The sequence below is a fragment of the Punica granatum genome, chromosome 4 (genome assembly GCF_007655135.1).
Source record: "Punica granatum isolate Tunisia-2019 chromosome 4, ASM765513v2, whole genome shotgun sequence".
Classification (NCBI taxonomy): Eukaryota; Viridiplantae; Streptophyta; class Magnoliopsida; order Myrtales; family Lythraceae; genus Punica; species Punica granatum.
In genome coordinates this window covers 13,943,615-13,965,672 of record NC_045130.1, presented here as the reverse complement: position 1 = coordinate 13,965,672, position 22,058 = coordinate 13,943,615, and the positions used below count along the sequence as shown (strand labels likewise).

The 22,058-nt window shown below is 38.2% G+C and overlaps 3 protein-coding genes and 1 long non-coding RNA gene across 19 annotated transcripts; 2 read left to right on the top strand and 2 right to left on the bottom strand.

The window, feature by feature from the left end:
* Positions 1-12: 12 nt before the first annotated feature.
* LOC116202677 (agamous-like MADS-box protein AGL11) lies at positions 13-21,966 on the top strand. 16 transcript variants are annotated; one of them, XR_004156122.1, is made up of 12 exons: positions 13,214-13,518; positions 13,785-14,059; positions 14,942-14,981; positions 15,082-15,182; positions 15,275-15,378; positions 15,843-15,898; positions 16,040-16,306; positions 16,624-20,404; positions 20,541-20,582; positions 20,764-20,805; positions 21,012-21,163; positions 21,691-21,966. XR_004156122.1 is itself a non-coding variant. In XM_031534283.1 (8 exons), exons 2-7 carry the CDS (start codon positions 14,794-14,796, stop codon positions 16,248-16,250), a joined length of 573 nt encoding a protein of 190 aa, XP_031390143.1. In that variant the 5' UTR covers positions 13,214-13,518; positions 13,785-14,793; the 3' UTR covers positions 16,251-16,306; positions 16,624-20,338. The 16 variants fall into 16 exon arrangements, 3 of the variants coding, with proteins under 3 accessions (XP_031390145.1, XP_031390143.1, XP_031390144.1); XR_004156120.1 differs by having other exon boundaries at positions 14,942-15,002; XR_004156121.1 differs by having other exon boundaries at positions 13,785-15,182; positions 16,624-16,905; positions 19,733-19,814; positions 20,004-20,404.
* Positions 91-1,394, top strand: LOC116204138 (agamous-like MADS-box protein AGL11; the record flags this gene model as incomplete). Its single annotated transcript, XM_031536216.1, has 6 exons — positions 91-98; positions 292-334; positions 507-645; positions 808-848; positions 1,027-1,068; positions 1,272-1,394. Coding segments are annotated over exons 1-6 (396 nt in total), but the record flags the coding sequence as incomplete, so codon positions are not given.
* LOC116202678 lies at positions 1,422-5,777 on the bottom strand. Its single transcript, XR_004156128.1, has 4 exons — positions 4,693-5,777; positions 3,693-3,739; positions 2,427-2,488; positions 1,422-1,900 (listed from the first exon to the last, which is right to left on the bottom strand). It is a non-coding gene; the product is annotated as an uncharacterized LOC116202678 (long non-coding RNA).
* LOC116202676 (immune-associated nucleotide-binding protein 9-like) lies at positions 8,066-10,929 on the bottom strand. Its single transcript, XM_031534282.1, has 6 exons — positions 10,785-10,929; positions 10,218-10,437; positions 9,853-10,130; positions 9,189-9,353; positions 8,969-9,103; positions 8,066-8,551 (listed from the first exon to the last, which is right to left on the bottom strand). The coding sequence occupies exons 2-6, from the start codon at positions 10,414-10,416 to the stop codon at positions 8,336-8,338; spliced, it is 993 nt and encodes a 330-aa protein (XP_031390142.1). The 5' UTR covers positions 10,417-10,437; positions 10,785-10,929; the 3' UTR covers positions 8,066-8,335.
* Positions 21,967-22,058: the final 92 nt, after the last annotated feature.

Sequence of the window (22,058 nt, the reverse complement as noted above, 5' to 3'; positions counted from 1 at the left end):
ATATATAGGTTAGCAGCATCAAGACAACTATAGAGAGGTATAAGAAGGCTAGCTCAGACAGTTTGAACACGACTTCTATTACAGAGATCAATGCTCAGGTAATATTTGTGTGTGGCCGTTGTCTGATCTCGTTATTACAAAAGATCGAAAACAAGCAACAGATTTTGTCGTTCCTTCTCTAGATTTGCACATTTTTTTTCCTATAAGTAATTGATTTATATATTTCGTGCAGTTCCTTCCATGCACAATGTATATGACATATCTCTAATTTATCTTTTTGTATATATGCAGTATTATCAACAAGAATCAGCAAGCTGAGGCAGCAGCAGATGCTGTAACAGATAAATTACTTTCCCAAAGATTTTCCACTTTCCTTGAAATCGACAAATTCTGCAAACAATATCACAGTAGAACTATACTATGTATGCACTACTTACAAAGAACGAAGTTCTACATACAGAAATATCGTATGCCAATAACCTATCATAAAACATTATGCGACCCAGCTTTGTGCTGATTATATAGTGCATATTATGCATGGCAGGCATTTGATGGGAGATTCTTTGAGTGCCCTTTCTGTGAAGGAACTGAAGCAGCTCGAGAACAGGCTCGAGCGCGGAATCACCAGAATTAGGTCCAAGAAGGCAACCCTTATATGATCTTTTTTTTTAGTGCAATCCCCTAATGTAATCTATATAGTTTTCACAGCATCATAATTTGGATAGATATTCCTGTTTTTTATTTTACTTTGAGTAGGTTATCTATTTTTACTCTTACTTGGACAACTCTTGATTTGTTTTCATCCATGTCGAATGCTGCTTGATGAGATTGAGTACTTGCAGAAAAAAGTACGTAATCATATATATATGTATGATTAAGCATATATATGTGTGTGTATTTATATATATATATATATATATCCAATGTCTCTTTCCTCTCTCTTTGTGTATCTTAATCTAGCAAACGCTCCATCACCATCTCCATTATAGCAAGAGCTTGTTCATCAGTTCATAATTTGTTTCACAGAAGATTGAGATGGAAAATGAAACTGTGTACCTTTGCACCAAGGTATGTAAAAACTCGTATTTGTGTGCGTGGCTGCTATATGTTCTCAATAAAATCTGAATATATACATATGAGATTTCTACTATACTCTCTATATATGTATATATGAAATTCGCTTAATGATACCATGCATACACCGTATTTTTTTAAAAAAAATATTTTGGATTATCTAATCAGACTTTTCTTGAATCACCACGGACAAACAGATAGTTGAGATAGAGAGAATGGAGCAGGCGAACATGGTTCCGGGCCAGGAGATGAATGCGATTCAGGTGTTGGCTTCCCGCAATTTCTTCCCTCCCAATATGTTGGAGGGTGGAAATTTCTACTCTCATCCCTATAAGAAACTCCATCTGGGGTATGAATCAATAATTCCATGCATATTAGTAAGGATACTTTATGGAAACTATAGCATCTCGTCTGGCGTTTTAAATGCTCAGTAGCAAATATTCGTTTCTCATTTGCTGGTTGATCATCGTACTTTTGATAAGTAAATGACATAAAAAAATACTATGATCCACCAGCGTATTTATTATAAGAAGTGTCATCAAATGTAAGCTGGTGGATCATCGTATTCATTATTAATGGCGCATGATGATTTTGGTTTGGTCTGTGTTGATTTTGGTTTGGTCTGTGTTGATTTTGGTTTGGTCCGCTCCCGGAGCTCTTCAGTCTCCTTCCTGGCTCTCTGCAGGCTCTCGCTGAGATCATGAATCTCATCTTTTGACTTCGCCTAAGCCAACTGTGCTTGCTTTTCAGCCCTCATACGAGCAGCCTGCTCCTCTGCCAACTTCTGCTCAAGCCTCTTGGTCTCCTCACTGAGCATGGTTTCAGTCTAAAAGTAAGCAATCACACCAGACAGTTCAGTCCAACAAGTCCAGATATGTTCCTCTTAAATAGCAGACGAGAGATATGGCAGACGAAAGGCACTGAAATTCGTCTCTAGAGCATAAACAGAACACCATCACTAACAATCTTGCAGCACTGACATCAATAAGATAAGAAGGTCGATCAGCTACTACCAGGGAAAGAAGAGAAGCTCGATCGATTGTTAACGGATGCACGAAGAGCACTTATAGAGAAGAATCAACAGCAATTCGGCCACCGTAAGTGTCACGACCCGAAATTTCGATAGAACTTTTCCTAAATTTCATCGAATCCATTATCACATAAAAACTTACTTCTCATAAATTTTCAAAGTATATGACCAATCCATCAACTCTAATAGGTATATACACTTTTCCAGAGATTTCTTTTTCGCTCTCATATCAGTAATACAACTAAATAAAATCTTCAGGTTGTAACATTCTAAAGTTCATTCTATACAAAAAGGATATCTATCAAATAACGAAGGTTCCTACCTAGTTCTCCAAGCTGATCCCCGATATCAAAAAGTGGTTTCCCCGCGCAATCGGAAGCTTATCTGGAAAAATATATGCAGGTGTGAGCTGCATCTTAGTGAGCACAAAATTCCAAAGCAAAATGAATAATATTAAGTGATAAATATATTTTAAACAACCAAATATTCATATAGATAGTATCCGCGTAACCAAGTCTATCAACTAATTCATCAACAAGGTATAATATACCATACATACGACTGACTACTAATTTCATTCCTAAACAATCAATTGCCTTTATAACCTATAAACTATCATTAGAATTAACTATTAGCTCAACATCACCTTGCACTCATAGCCCAACTAAATCACATTAGCAAACAACACGGCTTCCACAGAATAAGTCAGACAATCGTAACAATCATCATATTTACAGCAATCAAACCAAATAAACAATAGACAACACAACCAAAGTCAATATAACCATAGGGTTGTATTTCCTCGCAACAGAGTTGTGACGGTACCGTAACCCCGCACATCTCATTCATATCATCCTCAACTCCCAATATTCATATCTCATAAGCGGGGGCCGCCTATTAACCTCTGACGATAAGAGTTGACCCCAATTTGTATTCCGCCGGGTCTTAGCGGCCGATTAGACCCCTTTTTCTATTCCGTCGAGTCCAGCGGCCGATCTGGCCCATGTTTATATTCCGCCGGGTCCAGCGGCCGATCAAGCCCCTATTTATATTCCGCCGGGTCCAGCGGCCGATCTTACCCTTATTTATATTCCGCCGGGTCCAGCGGCCGATCAGGCCCATGTTTATATTCCGCCGGGTCCAGCGACCGATCAAGCCCCTATTTATATTCCGCCGGGTCCAATGGCCGATCAGGCCCATTTTATAATCCGCCGGGTCCAGCGGTCCCATGACTATATTTAAACAATACAAGCATAATCAATTGTAATCATGCCACCTCACCTCATACATCATCATACACAAGCACAATTCCAATCACATTACAATGATAGCATGTTATCATCATATCTCTCATACACAATCAGATTACACAATCACACTACATATCTCAAATCAAAACGAAACAAAAAAGGCAATATCTCTCAAATCAATTTGCACAACATAAGCAGACTGATTTCTCAATCTCTAACTATCACAACACTCTTATTAAATAATTTATATAACTATAATACATCATTTTACAAGGAAATAGGATACTCACATAATATATATATATATATATCATTTCACAATGAAATAAAGTACTCACCTAGCATCACCAAGTTCAAGTCTTCGAGATACGTGGTGTTGGTATCCCTGACATGTATTAAGTTTAGCAAGAAACCAATTTATAAGCATATATCACACCTCCATGTAACTAATCATACTCTTTAACATTATGTTTATTCCCCTAAAAATTGTAGATTGTATTTCAAACTAGTTCTCCATTTTAATATGACTTAGAGAAATTTTCATGAAAAGCCATCCAATACTAGTCTCTAGTATGCTTATCTAGCACTAAAAATAATGAGAGTAGCACCTCATTAACCCGCGGTGATCCCTTTATAATATTATCTTAGTTAAATCTACAGAATAATGCTTCATGGAATGATGCAAGATAACCTAAAGGACACATAGAAAGAGGATAAAAAAACGCAACCATTTCCGAACAGAACTTGAATCTCAATTATAGAGCCTTTACCCAAACAAACACATTTGTAGAAATTATCGAGCTTAAACTAGTATATAAGCTCAATCATAAAGCTTAAGTTATTTTGTCTATAATCTTATCTCTTCAATTCAGAACAAATTAGTCAAAATTCAACCTTCAAAGATAGAGCTTGTAGCTAAGCAACCACATCAATTGGAATCATCAAGCGAAAATTAGCATATAAACTCAATCTTCCATTAACCCCCTTAAAGTTTAATAATCTCATGTAATCTAATTCTTTCTTCAAGACTAATTTAAACAGGGCCAAACCTGTGGATACATCTATCTTTCATCCAAATCGACACAATAAGATAGAATAATTAAACATACAATCAACACACGAACTAAATCCTTCATTGATCCACTAACGAGAACATTAAAAATAAAATTTCCCCTACCTCCATGATCAACTTGCACCCGAACAGTGTAATCAATAGAAATCATCACCACAGAACCTCAAAATCAATTCTGTCACAGCATCTTAAACCCTCAATTTCGAACATTCTTTAGGTCAAATTTGAACGCATTAATGGAAATAACCGAGGAAGCAAGAAGGCACCTTCACAGCTGATCAAAGGCAGAAACAAGACGAAGGAATTCTGCCGCTTTTCGAGTTGTTCTGCTTAACCAAGCTGGGCCGGTTTCTCACCTCCATTCAGCTGGTGAGCAGCAACCAGAGAGAATGATCGAGCAAAAAGAAAGAAGTGGGACAGTGTATAGAGAAACGGAAAGGAGAGGCGCAAACGAGAACGGGAATCGGAGCAAAGGCCTTGCTTCCCGAAGCTTCTCCCTCTCTTTCTCTCTGTTACTCTCTTTTTCGTTTTTGGCTGCCCCACCAGAATCCAAAAAGAAGAACAGAAAACAATGGCAAATGATAATTGGAAGGCTTAGGCGGTGGGGAAAAAGGATGGAAAGGGTGATAAGGTGTGGACAAGTCTACCATAAACAAGTTAAACATACCACTTATTTGATCTCTCTCTTTTTTTTTTTTTACTTTCCTGATGCTCCAGCAATATGTACGTAATATATATATATATATATAAACTTGTAAGTAAATGTATGTATACATACATATATATACTATTTGAAATATAAAAAAAAAAAATGTCAGGTCTCACAGTAAGTAAGGTAATCGGACAAGGAAGGAGAAATTCGCTTCCTTGCTCGTCCGTGAAGAAGACAAAGGAGGATCACTTCAGATAGAGGAACGAATCGGATTTGGTCGTCAGCAGAAGGTAAGGAAGGCATTTTCGGAATGAATGCTGCTACTGAGGCTGGAGGGCGGGAATGAATTCCTACTCCCATCTCACCCCGACCCCGGCAAGGAACTGCATCCCACTCAGGATGGATCGATAGTTCTATCTAGACAAGTTCCAGTTTGGCGGTGTCCGCCTCCCTCCGCCTCCTCCGCCATCGGCTTCAGACCAACCATCTCAGCCACTTTCATCCCAGCACTCTCTCTCTCTCTCTCTCTCTCTCTCTGAGCTTCTCCCTGCCTCTTCAGATTTCGCTGCTCGGCTGCCTGCCTGCCTGCCGCAGGACTTGGAGGGGCATAGACCTTGATGATGGGCTTCAAGAACTTCCCACTCAGTACCGATTTGGATTCTCGGCACATCCTCATTAGGACTGGGAGACGCCATGGCCATGGCCCTAGAGAAACGCAACGCAGGTAGTGATCGGGACAGTGGCGGGGAAGAGTTTCAAAAAAAAAAAAACGAAAGAAAGAAAGATGGGTTGGTTTATAAATTTTATAAAACTTTGAGAGTGAAGAGGAATTTCTCCAAAACCATATGAAGTTTCTTTTTTTCCTTTTCTTTTGAGTATGTCCCTAGCCTTGGTATCCAGAAGTCTAACGATTCTTATTAATCTAGTTCGAACTGGATCGATCCAGTAAGAGATAAAACTATCGTGCACAATACTCAAATTTGATATCTTATTTACGGGGAATAAGTACTAAATTGTATGAATCAACCCTTGGTGATATCAAATGAACCTTTTCGTTTGTGACGATAGATTATCATATCATACTGGGATATGGATGGTACCGCTGGTAGTAATTCATGTTCAACGTTCAAGATGTTATGTATAGCATATTGTATTAATGCACACATGTTGATTGGACTGAGATAGATCATTACTGTCCTTTCGTCCAAAATGCAAAGCATTAGAGCAGGAATATTCTCATCTGATGTACAAACCTCTGGTTTAAATAGTGAATAATGGAAGCACCATTAGCGAACTTACAATGATACGTGAATAGTGCAAGCCGTAAATCCATTTAAAACTAGAGCAAGAGCGCTTAATTTTAAAACTCGATTCCTCCTTTTCTCGAGCACAAAACATATATATAAAAAGATAATAGTTCCCTATCAAATAAACTTTCGTTATGGAAAAAAATGTAACCAATGCACACTATAATTAATGTCAATGCACAATTTTCTTTTTCCCATGTGAGTAACTCAGGGGCACAACCATATCTCTATTAGGGCACAGTTTTATTTTTGTTTTGTTTTAATATTACCTTTTTTTTTGTGTGGGCAAACTGAATTAAAGAACCATAGCTAATTCCCCATGTCTGTAATATTTATATCCAAACAGAAGTCCCATGCATGACAACCATAAACGAATATAGAGAATTACACTGTACTCTACTGTGTGTGTGAGTTGAGTCCTCTCTCTCTCTCTCTCTCTCTCTCTCTATATATATATATATATATGATTCTTTTCCTCTTCCTTTCCAAGCTTTCCTCAAAAATTCTCTCTCTCTCTCTATTTCTGTGCTCCTCAGAAGAACTTTTCTAATATATGTTTAGTGCCTAATGAATGACGGTCGGCAATTGCTTGAAATTAAACTCATCTCGAGGCGAGCAGGCAGTTGCTACTTCTCATTTTCGGTTAATAGATAAGACCATCTTTTATATCAATGGCACATTAATTATTAAGACCCAAAGTTTTACTAGTAGATGGTATCGCACCTCTCTTGCATGAGAGGTCCTTATCAATGTATATACATCAAGGTGATGCCCCTTTTTTGCATCATCTTGATTAATTTGAGGTTTGAGTGAAATGGTTTTAGACCAATCGATGTATATGATATCTGATGATAACTCTCGACAGTGCCAAGTTTTGTTGAAAAGAGACCTCATCGATCGATCATGACAAGCTGCTAAATTCGAGACAAGCAAACCTAACAAGCCTCTATTTCTGCTGATTTAATTTGTCTACCCATCCCCTTGCCATCTCCTTCCCAACGTTTCACTTTCCAAATTTAGCTTTGAGGTCACTTAGCCCTTTGCTTGCCATTCTTCCGTGAAAGTTCGTCACTCCCTCTCGAAAGTTGAAACCCATCATGGCATCTAGTCAACAAATAATGGCAGTCAATGTCCTCCCTCTGCACATATTCTTTCTGTTTCAAAGTTAGGGCTTGAATCAATGAAGCTAAGCAGGGGAATACTTCTCTCACATGAGATATAGATCCAATGTCTACGCGTACTATCTCTTACCAAGGACAATTCTATCATATCAATGCTAGAGAGTGGGGTCAGTACTGATCTTACAGTTTACAAGGACCAAATGACTTTCTGAAAAAATAATAGTAAAATTTCATCAAGAAACGTGTAGTTTACGGAAAGCCTTTATTAGATTCCATATGAATTATTAAAAGAGCTAGCGGGGAACATTCCATCACGCATGATAATTATTTTCGATGAATTACAGCGTGAATTTATATGTATGTAAGAGTATGAAGTTTATTTTGTCTCAATTTTTCTATCGACCAAAAGATAAGGACATCGTATTGTCCTTGTTTTGGAATACACGCAATTCTAGAACATACAAAATACATTTAATCAAGTATTTCCAACATGCGATGCTAGCTTAAGAGGTATACTCGACCATTTTCATTTTATGTCAGTCTCTCCCGAGCCTCCTACTAAAACAAATACAGGTGTGTATATACATACATATGTACACATTCTGAGTTTAAGTACAGAGCACTAAAGCAGGGATATTCTCATCTGATATAAAGATCTTTGGTGAATAATGGAAGCCCCATTGGGGAATTAAAATCATATGCAAATAATGCAAGCCATAAATCCATTTACATGATAGGAGCAATCACAAGAGTATTCCATAGGTTACTATCACAATACAAGTGGATATCGAAATCTTCGAGACCGTAACATACTCCAGATATCCCTGTCTTACATAATGGCGCATGATGATTTTCCTTTGGTCTGCTTACGGAGCTCTTCAGTCTCCCTCCTGGCTTTGGCCAGATCGTCCTTGAGATTACAAATCTCGTCATCTGACTTCTTCTGAGCCGAGTGTGCTTGCTCATCAGCTCTCGTACGAGCGGCCTGCTCCTCTGCCAACTTCTGATCGAGCCTCTTGACCTCCTCTATCAGCTTAGTTTCAATCTAAGAGTAAACAATCACACCAAACAGTTCAGTCCAACAAGTCCAGAAATGTTCCTCTAAAATAGCAGATGAGAGATGGCAGATAATCATGGCCTTTGAAACATAAGTACGCATCTTAGACAAATCCATAATTAGCAGAAAAAAGAGTAAAAGACTACAATAAATCATAAACCCAACATGCTTCCAAATTAAAAAATAAACAAACATGTTCATTGCAGACTCGGCAAAATCCATATGTTATATTGGAAATAAAATTGTCAGAAATGCCATTGCGGTGAACATTAAATTTTTCAATGATGACACAGAAATACAAAGACAGAAAAGGGGGGGGGGGGGGGGGGGGGGGGGGGGGGGGGGGGGGGGGGGGGGGAGGAATCAATCTGTTGATCAGAAATACAACTGTACGCTAAAATATACCATCTCAGAAATTCGCTTCAGCTGCTCATCATAAGAATTTTGCATCTCTTCCTTAAACTTCAGTATCTGTCCTTGGTTGTAACCTCTGAGAGAGCCAACCGCTTCCTGTTGCTCCTGGAGCTTCTTTGCTCCTTTCTGCCAAACAAACACTCATAGTTTGGAAACTGTTCATGCAATCGCATTTATTTTACTTGCTTTAAGTTTTAAATGCTCCACTTACCCTCATTTCGGCAAATATCTCATCTGAAAAAGGCTTTCCACCATTCTGGCTTATCACTGCATCGACAAGGGAAAATAGCTCCCGAACTTGGGCGTTTTTCTTGTCCTCATCCTTCGTCTTATTATCGAAAAGCACCCGCCGGTTCCCGCAGAGAGCAAGAACGTCCTTCAATAAATATTTTACAAGACATCAGTGTGCAGCAGCAATAGTAGAAGATACTCATGGTCAATGTCGTCTTGGTGATTTTTATTGCATTATATCTTACAATGGCAGCTCAAAAGCTTTTACTAAACTCAATCTTGGACAATCTTACTGGAAGTAAACCGAGTTTAGTTCAACAAAATTTGTGAAAGTAGAATACAAAATATTTAAAATTTAAAAACAAGTTGATCTCACTAGCCAACTTAAACCATGAGCATAGACAGAACTGTGCGTCTCATCAAAAGCTATCCCAGAGAGAGATGCCCAGTCAATGTTGAGATTTGAAACTCGATTGTGCTTAGCAGCATCATCAGAGATAAAGCAATCTGACAAATTTATATTTAGGAATTGGAATCCCCTAGGTGGCATATCAATCAAACCACCTGTTGTAATTACTCAAAGCTTGCAACTTACTTTAAATGATCTATGAATATCTAACTGCATAAAGAGAGGTAGAGGTCACCTTCAAAGGCTGTGGGCACTCACGACCCAAGTAATCCTCCAGAGTTTCATCATTATCGTCAAGTTCATCCCCACCAGTGAACACAGCAATCATGTAGTTGACTATCTTGTTTCCAAACAAAGTCCTCAGGGTATGGAAGGCAGCTTCTTCCTCCTCCGAAAAGCGGGTCCTAACAGAAAAGACCAAAACCACAGCATGGATCCCTTCCTTGGCCAGATCGATACACCTGACAATTTCTTTTCCAACATCGCCGATTCCAGCAGAACCATCGAAAAGCCCTGCAATTAACAAACATGTCCTAGATAAGAACCTCTCAATATGCATGAAATATCTCATTGTGCAGAAGTTTGTTAAAAGATCATTACCAGGAGTGTCAATTACATTGACAGTCAAACCATCAGGCAGGACAGTTTGCTGCAACTCGCAGGTGCTCGTCACCCCCGACGAGCTAGCCCTCGACTTGAAAGCCCTCCTCCCAAGAATAGTGTTCCCTGCTGCACTTTTACCATTACCTGTCCTGCCCACCAGAACCAGCGTCCGAACACCAGCAATCCCAGCCATCATGTAAAAACCAATTCACGCCAACTGCAAGACATGGATATAATCGCAAGTCATACAGAATGTCCTCAACATCAAAACCGAGCATGAACAAATATAACATCTAATCTAACAAGATGAAAGTTCCGACTTTTAACAGTCTCCTAAGCCTTATATCGGGAATTTAGCTTCAAAAATAAAACCTTTGCATGGTAGTTTGTCAAACAAGAACAAAAGACTCGAGCTTTGGAGTTAAGCACAGGATTTCGAAAGACTTATCGAGCAAACATGCACGAAAGGCACTGAAATTCGTCTCTAGAACATAAACAGAACACCATCACTAACAATCTTGCAGCACTGACATCAATAAGATAAGAAGATCGATCAGCTACTACCAGGGAAAGAAGAGAAGCTCGATCGATTATTAACGGTTGCACGAAGAGCACTTATAGAGAAGAATCAACGGCAAGTCAGCCACCGTAAATAAGGTAATCGGACAAGGAAGGAGAAATTCGCTTCCTTGCTCGTCCGTGAAGAAGACGAAGGAGGATCACTTCAGATAGAGGAATGAATCGGATTTGGTCGTCAGCAGAAGGTAAGGAAGGCATTTCCGGAATAAATCCAGTTTGCCGGTGTCCGCCTCCCTCCGCCTCCTGCGCTATCGGCTCCAGACCAACCATCTCAGCCACTTTCATTCCTGCACTCTCTCTCTCTCTCTCTCTCTGAGCTTCTCCCTGCCTCTCCAGATTTCGCTGCTCGGCTGCCTGCCTGCCGCAGGACTTGGAGGGGCATAGACCTTGATGAAGGGCTTCAAGAACTTCCCACTCAGTACCGATTTGGACTCTCGGCACATCCTCATTAGGACTGGGAGACGCCATGGCCATGGCCTAACCTAAAACCCTAGAGAAACGCACCGCAGGTAATGGTCGGGGCTGGGGTAAGGTGAAGGGAGGGAGGCGGCAGTAGCGGTGAGTGCAGAGGCGGATCTCCAGAGGATGAGAGAAAGTGGCGGGGCAGAGTTCCAAAAAAATAAAAGAAAGATGGGTTGATTTATAAATTTTATAAAACTTTGAGACTGAAGTGGAATTTCTCCAAAACCATGTGATTTTTTTTCTTTTTTCCCTTTTCTTTTTGGTATGTACCTAGCCTGACGATTTCTACTAACCTAGTTCGAACTGGATAAATCCAGCAAGAGGTAAAACTATAATGCACAAGACTCGAATTCAATACATTATTAAAGGGATATAAGCTCTACACTGCATGAATCAACCATTTTTTTTATCTCAAATGAACCTATTCGTTTGTGATGGTAGATCATCATTTAGTACTAGGATATGGATGGTATCGCCGGTAGTAATTCATTTTCAACGTACAAGGTGTTATGTAAAGCATATTGTATTGATCTCGATTCAAAAAAATTAAATGTACGCATTCTGGTATTTAGGCAAGTAGAAGTCCCCTTAGCTCATACCCGAAGAAGGCATCTCTTTATGCGCAAATTACATACATACATGGTAATAACTCATAATAATATTTGTTCAATTAAGGATGTGAGTGTGTGGTCTTTGAGGGTGTAATTAAACTATTAAAAAAGCAATGAAGCCTATTGAACAATGTAAAATCCCGTGTCTGTGTTTGTGTGTGCATTTTGTACACGAACTATCGACGAATGAACTACATATGAGAGCTTATTCTATGTTTATGGATTGAGATACTAAGAAAGAATGGAAGTCGGGATTGAATATAACTAAGGATTAATGCGCGCATGCTGATTGGATTGAGATAGATCATTATGATCCTTTTGTCCAAAATGCAAGGCATTAGAGCAGGAATATTCTCATCTGATGTACATACCTCTGGTTTATAGTGAATAATGGAAGCACCATGAGCGAACTTAAAATGATACATAAATAGTGTGCAAGCCATAAATCCATTTACACGTTACAAGCTCCATCACAAACGTATTTCATAGGTTCTATCCCAACAGAAGTGGATATTAAAATCTTCGTGAAAATCTTCAAGAATGTAACATACTCCAGGATATCTCCATCTTGTACTATTATAGAATGGCGCATCGACTTTCAGCTTGCTTACGGAGCTCTTCAGTCTACGTCCTGGTTCTCTCCAAGCTCTCCCTCAGATCACGAATCTCGTCATTTGACTTCACCTAAGCAAATTGTGCTTGCTCTTCAGCCCTCATACGAGCAGCCTGCTCCTCCGCCAACTTCTGCTCGAGCCTCGTGGTCGTCTCTCTCAGCTTGGCTTCGACCTGGAAGTAAGCAACCACATCAAACAGTTCAATCCAACAAGTCAAGAAATGTTCAACTTAAATAGCAGACCAGAGAGATATGGCTGGTAATCGCAACCTTCTAAAAATAAGTACGCATTTCAGACAAATCTATAATTAGCGGAAAAAAATTCAAAAGACTACAATAAATAATAAACTTAAATTGCTTCCAAATTAAAAAAAATAAACATGTTTGTTGCAGACTCCGTAAAAACATATGCTGTAATGGAAATTTCACTGTCAGAAACGTCAATGTGGTGAACAAACATTAAAGTAACATTATGATCATCTTAATATTATACGACTAAAAACAATTTGAAATATGAAAATGATATGATAGTTCAATTAATCTTCAAATTCAAAGTGAAACCGCATTCTAAATTAACTGATGGGTTAAGTTCAGGGTGTAAAATGTTATATAATAAACTTGAGGGTGCAAAATAAATTTCCCTCCTTTTTTTTTTTTGAGATCTTTTTTGCCCGATATTTCTTCCGCCAATCGTCCTTTTTCCGCTCGTCATATTCTTCAGTTGATGATGTATAACGATATTTCTTCCCCTTCGCACTCCCAGCAAGCCAGCACTTCTCCTGAGCTGACTGCGCCTTCTCCTTCAGGCTCTGTTTCCCGGTGAGCGTCTCCCTCCTCCTCTGCTCACCCAGTTCGTCTTCCTTTTCCTTCCCCCTCTGCAGCTTAGGTTCATCGCATTCTCGATTCTTCCGAGTCCATGCTCCTCCGATGGCCTCTGTTTCGTCACCACGATCTCCACTTCGATTGCCAATCAGTCCGCGATCCGTCGGCGAATTCCACTACCGTAAAGGTTCACGGTGTCCTGTTATGTTAGGTAGGATCTAGCATTGCTCGATCAAGCTCTCTGTTGTTGTATTAGCTGATTTAAGCAGTCGTCGTCCGTGTCATTTGATGTTCGAATCATTCGATCTCTTCACCTCTTCGGTGTCTCACTTGGTCTTGTCATGCAATGATTAAGTCACTGGAACCATTAGCGAGGGAGAAATCGAGAATGTGCGTGCTCGCACATGTAGGATGTAGTAGTCTGTTCAGCTCCACTGTGCATGTGATCGTAATCTCGTGATTTACTGATTGTATCAGGAACAGTAGCAGTACGAGTCAGATGGAGAATGGTTTCAAGGAGAACGAGGAAAAGCAGGCACGGGCTGATTCTTGTGAACACGATGTGTGCTGTTAACTTGCTGGTTCAGAGATTGCTGCTGAGCATGAGAGAGTTTTGATTCCTGCCAATGTGATGATTCAGTTAGGCTAGTTGTGGCTTCAGTTGAGTAGTGACAGTTTCTGCATCTCTCTTAGGGTCATGCTGAGAAACCTCCTCCATTGACCTGGCAACGGAAGCTAAACTGCGGGGAAAAGTATCCTTCAATATTTACATTGAGGCTTCAATAGATTTTTCGATAATAAAAAGATTAAAAACTTTATGGGAAAATTTCATAAAGCAGGCATGGGTTGATTCTTCTGAACATGAGGTGTGCTGTTAACTTGCTGGTTCAGAGATTGCTGCTGAGCATGAGAGAGTTTTGTTTTCCAACTATTCCCTGGAATCTTAGAGGATGTTCCCATTTTAGGAAACCAGTTCTCTGCAATTTTGCTTCTCTAGAATTGACTGACTCTCATACTATAGGCATTATTATAAATCAAAGCCTATTTGCTGGTACTTTACTAGTTGGGGTCAACAAAAATGATAATTACTTCATGAAACCAGACTACAGAGGAGTATAAGAAACACTTCATATTAAGAACAATACCTTGATAAAGTACTTCCATTATGCATCTATTTCTTGATTGTCTCAAATTGGCCTGTCATTTCACAGTGTAACAATACTGTGATAATAAAATTCCAAATATTATCATCTTACCAACAGCTCTCTTTCTTCAATCACAAATGTTCACTGAGAGGACTTTTTGGTCTCCATTGTAGTTCTTACGAATTTTATTGTGATAAGCATAGGATTTTGCCTCTGTAAATGTCCAGTAGATACAATAAATAGAATTGTTTGCAATTCATGTTATGGAAGATCATATGAAGGCCTCTCTGTAGTTCCTGTCAGTGCATAAGATTTTGTACAATCTGAACCTTCTGATGTAAATGCATAATGATTATGCCGGAAGGCTGTATCTTATGATGTACGTAAACTGTGATTCCGTGATTATTACATTTTTTACCGAGCAACAGAGATTTTTTCACCATATGTTCTTACTCCAGGTTTTTGTTTCACGTCTAAATGGTAAAATAGTTTCCAGTGTACTGTGCTCACGTAGCTCTCAGTTGCCAAAGTAAGCTCCTGGCTGTTGTAGGTAGTATATAAAATTTATGAATTTTTAATTCTTATTGAAATCTGGAGGGTAGTTATCGATTGCTCTTGGAATGGCACAGAGCGAGTGCGGCTTCGGGAATCGGATGTTGGGATTGGAACCTGAATGGGGACAAAAGTATTTACCATGCTTTGTTTCCACGGTCATGGACGGTCTATGATGGTATATTACCTTAACCACAAATTTGCATAATACTTCCTTCCTCATATGGCTTATGATTCTTATGCAATCTCCTTGTATATTTTCTGATTCAGGTGAACCTGACCCTGAACTTCGAATTGTTTCCCATCAAATATCTCCATTTATACCTCACAATTACAAGGAAAGCAGCCTTCCTGTCTCTGTATTTACATTTACGGTAAGTAAAAGACTTGAGAAGCAACTTGATTCTACCGAATTTTCCAACTAGGGATAACACTTAGCAAGTTATTGATTGTTTTGTGTTTCTTATAGCTCTCAAATCAAGGGGATACTCCTACAGATGTAACCTTAGTTTTCACTTGGGCAGTAGCTGGTGAAATCTCTTGAAATTTTTATTTACCATAATTAAACTTCCTTGAAACATTCTCCAAACTGTGTAATGTCCAAGTCTGATTTATGATGGTATGGCTCGCTTTCTATTAATGAATCCATCTTGTGGTTCGTAAGAGATGGAAAAGTAATTGAGATGACGTGGAAGGAACTGCTTTTCATGCACATGAATTTTCAAATTCCTCATATTTTCTAGCAGTTTCGATATTAGTAACTACTATGGTAAATCTGTAGATAAATGCTAAAACCTATTGCCGGCTTATTCTGGTTGTTGTCCTTTTAATTGTACAGAACTCTGTTGGGGGAGTCTCGGGATCTTCGGGTCGACATTTCAACTCTAACATGCTGTAAGAGACCTTCAACTGACCTACTTTACCACTCTTCGCACAGAGTAGCTAGTAGTTACATCTGCTCTAATTCTCAAATTTTGTCGATAAATTATACATTAGCATTTGCTCTACTTTTATGCAATAAAATTTCTTTTGCAGAGTCAGGGATGGAGTGCATGGGGCGTTGTTACATCACGGGTATATTCTTCCATGTAGACAGTAATAATAATCTTGGTTTGTGATTATCAGCCAAAATGTCTGGCTGATGCAGGTTCCTCCTTGCAGAACAGCAAATGGACATCCGCCGGTTACTTTTGCCATTGCTGCCAGAGAAACATCAGATGTTCACATCTCTGAATGTCGTTCTTGATATCTGGTGATTCTCAATGTCTCACTGCAAAAGATATGTGGTTTGAAATTAAGAAGGTAAATATGAGAAGTTATAAACTAAACTTGAAGTAAATTACAAATGCATTGGATTTTCCAATAAAGACAAGTCTGACTTCAAGAGTATTAAAGTTGGATTTGATGTGGGCTTAAATTTAATTTTCATCACAGTATTTCTTCAACACATTAATTCTTGTGGATCGGGAGAAATAAGTTATAACGGCAGATACAAACTAACCATAATTTGGTCATCATTGGTAAATAAAGGATACCTGTTACTCTTTCATGCTAAATAAATCATTATGAGCTGATACAGATATCTCCAACAGCTGTCTTCTTTTGTTAAATTCTTGTAGCATGGAACATTTGACCACGTCGACTGCAAAAAAAACCTCTAAGCATTCAGAACCAGGATCATCAATTGGAGCCGCTGTAGCAGCCTCTGTAACTGTTCCTCCTGGCTGTGTCCGTACAGTCACATTTTCGCTTGCATGGGATTGCCCAGAAGTGAGATTTTGCGAGAAAGCGTACCAGGTGACCTGCCTTATAATCATGGTTTTTTAATCGCAGGCGTTATACAAAATTTTAAGGAAAAAATGGGGATGCAGCTGCAAACCTTGCACATGATGCCATTCCGGGTAATGTTAACGAATTCCCCACTGTGCTTAATATAAATAGAAGTTCTTATAGTTGCAGACTACAGTGTGATGATTGAGATCCATTCTTTTTCTGGTCCTTCCCCTTTTATATAGCAAAGTGAATTGGCATCAATGCCCTCTGGCAATGGTGATAAATAGATACAAAAGTATCCATATAGTAAATGCTCCATTTATTACATATGTACTCATAAACAGGCTAGAACTTTAGCTTCCTAGCCAACATATTGATATCTTAACTCTGGTCGACCATATTAATTGGATCTATATTAATTCCAGCAATTACATAAGTTGTGCCTTATGTCTTCCAATCAGTATAAGTTATTGATCCATGCCCCTAGCTAGGTCTTGTCGTGAAATGCGGGTTTTTGCGGTTACTCTAATGCTATGCTTGCAGATTAATTAGACATTTAACCATTGGGGCGTCACTGCTACAATGGCGCAGCAATTGATTGCTTGAATTGAAAGACCTCCATATATATTGCAATGAGCATGCATGTTTCTGTTCAAACCAAATGGTATGTACCTGTTTAAATGCAACACAAATCCAAATGGAATTCGTATATATACAAACTGATTGTATGACTAAAATCCTCGTGGCCAATTCTACTGATCGAGGCAGATAAGTGGGCTAATTTATAATAATTTTTACTTACGAATTATAGGAAGGTGAATGAATATATAGGCTTGACTATCATGATACTGCCAGACCACTAAGCTAATGTATAGTTACATATTTGAGCAGTAGCCGGCCACGGAAATTACGTAGACTTATACACATATAAAATTTTAGAAAATGCAATTTGCAGTATATATGTATGATCTCCTCTCCACTATATATAGATATTATATATACAGATCGATGGATCATAAAAAGGCCAATTATTTTAACAAACACATAAATCATATTGAATATATATGTATGATCTCGTAATTTTTGCTGTGCTTGGTTTTAAGTTTTTGTAATCCTTGAGTGATGAATATCTGAATACAGATGTTCTTAGTATATATATTACACGTGATCTGCACACAACAAAAGATAAATGTATATATATACATATATATGTCCGTGTGTTTAGCTCTAATAACATGCGCTCAATTTGCATCCTGAATATAATAAAAACATCTTAAAACTTTGTTAGAAGATTAGTTATGATTAATTATTATTTTCTGAAGAGTACCAGTTTTAATTCTATTTTTTTATTAATTGATTGTAATTAATCACTGATGTATTTTTTTAATCAACACTATGTATGGGATTGGACTAGAGAAAGACTGCTGCATTTTAAAACTCGATTCCTCCTTTTCTCAAGCACAAAACATATATGTAAAAGATAACAGTTCCCTATCAAATAAACTTTCGTTATGGAAAGAAAAATGCAACCCATGCACGATAATTATTTTCAATGGATTACAGCGTGAGTTTATATGTAAGAGTATGAAGTTATTTTGTCTCAATTTTTCAATCGACCAAAAGATGAGGACATTTTATTGTACTTGTTTTGGAATGTGCAATTCTAGAACATACAAAATACATTTAATCAAGTATTGCCAACATCTGATAGCATAAGAGTTATACTCGACCATTTTCATTTTATGTCAGTCTCTCCCGAGCTTCCTACATGCAGATACATACACATATACATATGTATGTACACATTCTGAGTTTGGAGTTTCATCGTCACTTCAAATAATCCCATGGGGTGAATGATTGACAGAGCCATTGACATATCGAATGCTCACATAACTTGGAAATTAAAGATATCATATAAATCTCCTTGGAACCCAAAAAAAAGATATCATATGAATCTATTTTACTTCATCTGTCAAATAGTAATATACATTATAAAAACTCACAAGAAGCGCCTCATGGTTAGGGTCGAACAATGCTCAAATAAGATGAGTATCAACCAATAAATTGAGAATACCCGTAATCTCATTGAAAATATGTACCTCATGCATTTCAAAGAATCTCATCATAATTGGATTGTTTTTTTTTCCCCTGATAAGTACTTGGGGTTGTATTCTATTATTTGCTTTCTGTCTTGTTCTCCTTTCTTTTTCTTTCTAGACTAGACCCGATCTAATTTTTGCTTTATGACATAAATTCTTGCAAAGAAATGTGATATTTGAGAAAAGTTTTGGAAAGACTTTGCCTTTTCTCTTTATTTATCTTGACTTGTACATAATAGTGCGTATATAGCATGCATGCACCAATATGTAGCTGAGTAGGGGGACATCCAATCTCCATGTCTTCTCATTATTACAAGCATTTCACTTCTTAGTACCCGGTATCCATCGGAAAGTTCCCACTAAAACAAGATAGATTGATTGAACAAGAGAGAGAGAGAGGATAGAATTTTTCGAGGAAATTCTACGCTTCATAAAGCCTTCCTGCACAAAATCGACATTTATTCTCTTCTCTGAATTACTTTTTCACGTCCTTTAACTCCACGAAAGCCGATTGGCTAGAGTCTAGCTAGAAGTATTCGGATACCATGGACAAACATCCCTTTATGGATTATCGGTTCCAAATGATAGTTAATTACGTAATGGATCATATCGTTGCTTTATTAATATTGACGCGATGGTTAATTGATCGAATTATCATCATCATCTTACAACCTTCTAGTTGTGAGTAATATGTCACTCACCCTTTTTAGTTATCGTATTTTTCCTCTGCCGGCGTACATTATCTACATCTTTGCCACGTTCCGTAATTACGTAACCCAGTAGATATTTACTTACCCTGTGCATCACATCATCAAAAATTGTTAAGCTTTACAAGTTATTATATATCGGTTAGCAGCATCAAGACAACTATAGAGAGGTATAAGAAGGCTAGCTCAGACAGTTGGAACACGACTTCTGTTTCAGAGATCAATGCTTAGGTAATATTTACGTGTGGCCGTTGTCTGATCTAGTTATTACAAAAGATCGAAAGCAAGCAGCAGATTTCGTCTTTCCTTCTCTAGATTTGCACATTTTTTCCTATAAGTAACTGATTTATATATTTTGTGCAGTTCCTTCCATGCACAATATATGACATATCTCTAATTTATCTTTTTGTATATGTGCAGTATTATCAACAAGAATCAGCCAAGCTGAGGCAGCAGATACAGATGCTGTAACAGATAAATTACTTTCCCAAAGATTTTTCCACTTTCCTCGAAATCGACAAATTCGGCAAACAATATCACAGTAGAACTATACTATGTATGCACTACTTACAAAGAATGAAGTTCTACAAACAGAAATATCGTACGCCAATAAGGTATCATAAAACATTATGTGACCCGGCTTTGTGCTGATTATATAGTGCATATTATGCATGGCAGGCATTTGATGGGAGATTCTTTGAGTGCCCTTTCTGTGAAGGAACTGAAGCAGCTCGAGAACAGGCTCGAGCGCGGAATCACCAGAATTAGGTCCAAGAAGGCAACCCTTATATGATCTTTTTCTTTTAGTGCAATCCCCTAATGTAATTATTTACTATATAGTTTTCACAACATCATAATTTCGATAGATATTCCTGTTTTTAATTTTACTTTTAGTAGTTCATCTATTTTTACTCTTACTTGGACAACTCCTGATTTGTTTTCATCCATGTCGAACAGCATGAAATGCTGCTTGCTGAGATTGAGTACTCGCAGAAAAAGGTACGTAATCATATATATATGTATGATTAAGCATGTGTGTGTGTGTGTGTGTGTGTGTGTGTATTATATATATATCCAATGTCTCTTTCTTCTCTCTTTGTGTATCTTAATCTTGCAAACGCTCCATCACCATCTCCATTATAGCAAGAGCTTGTTCATCGGTTCATAATTTGTTTCACAGGAGATTGAGATGGAAAATGAAACTGTGTACCTTTGCACCAAGGTATGTAAAAACTCGTATTTGTGTGCGTAGCTGCAATATGTTCTCCATAATATCTGAATATATACATATGAGATTTCTACTATACTCTATATATGTATATATGAAATTCGCTTAATGATACCATGCATACACCGTAATTTGTTTTTTTTTTTTACATATTTTGGATTTTCTAATCAGACTTTTCTTGAATCACCACGGACAAACAGATAGCTGAGATAGAGAGGATGAAGCACGTGAACATGGTTCCAGGCCAGGAGATGAATGCGATTCAGGTGTTGGCTTCCCGCAATTTCTTCCGTCCCAATATGTTGGAGGGTGGAAATTCCTACTCTCATCCCGATAAGAAACTCCATCTCGGGTATGAATCAATAATTCTATGCATACTAGTCTAGATACTTTATGGAACTGTAGCGTCTCGTCTGGCGTTTTAAATGCTCAGTGGCTGGTGGATCATCGTACTTTTGATAAGTAAGTGTCATAAAAAAAATACTATGATCCACCAGCGTATTTATTATAAGAAGTGTCATCAAATGTACGCTGGTGGATCATCGTATTGTACTGCGACATGGTAGTGCTGATAGTACTTTAGGTTTAACGTACAAGATGTTATGAGAGCATGTATCGTTCTTGGTTCAAGAATAAAATGTACGTGCCTTCATTTTTTTTATTTATTATTTTTGCTAATTCGGGGTGTTCGGGCTTTGCCCTACTAATCCCCGAGGCTCTGTGAACCCCCGACGGCGCACAGAACGGATAATCACGGCAAAGGTACTCCGGTGGCTCCAAGGAGTTTCGAATCCCAGGATCGGGTGGATATTTAAGCTCCTCCTTACCACTAGGCCAAACTCCTTGGAGTTAAATGTACCTACCTTCATGTTTATGCAGGTAGTAGAAGTCCCCCGAGTTGATTCCAGATAAAGGCATCCCTTGTGTGCGAAGTACGTATGGTTATAATTTATAATAATAGTTGTTCAATGAAGGGTTAGCGTGGTGTTTTGAGTGTGTAATTAAAGCTGCAACGAAGTCTATAAACATCCTGCAGCTCCTGAATTAGTGCGGCCATCGGACTAATTGGACAATATGTAAGGCTCTGTGTTTGTGTGCATTTTGTATGTACTACTGATGAATGAACTATACATATGAGAGATTATTCTATGTTTATGGATTGATTCTGAGAAAGAATGGAAGTCAGGTTCGATTATAACAAAGGATCGCATTTTACGATCATTTGTTTAAGTACAGAGCACTAAAGC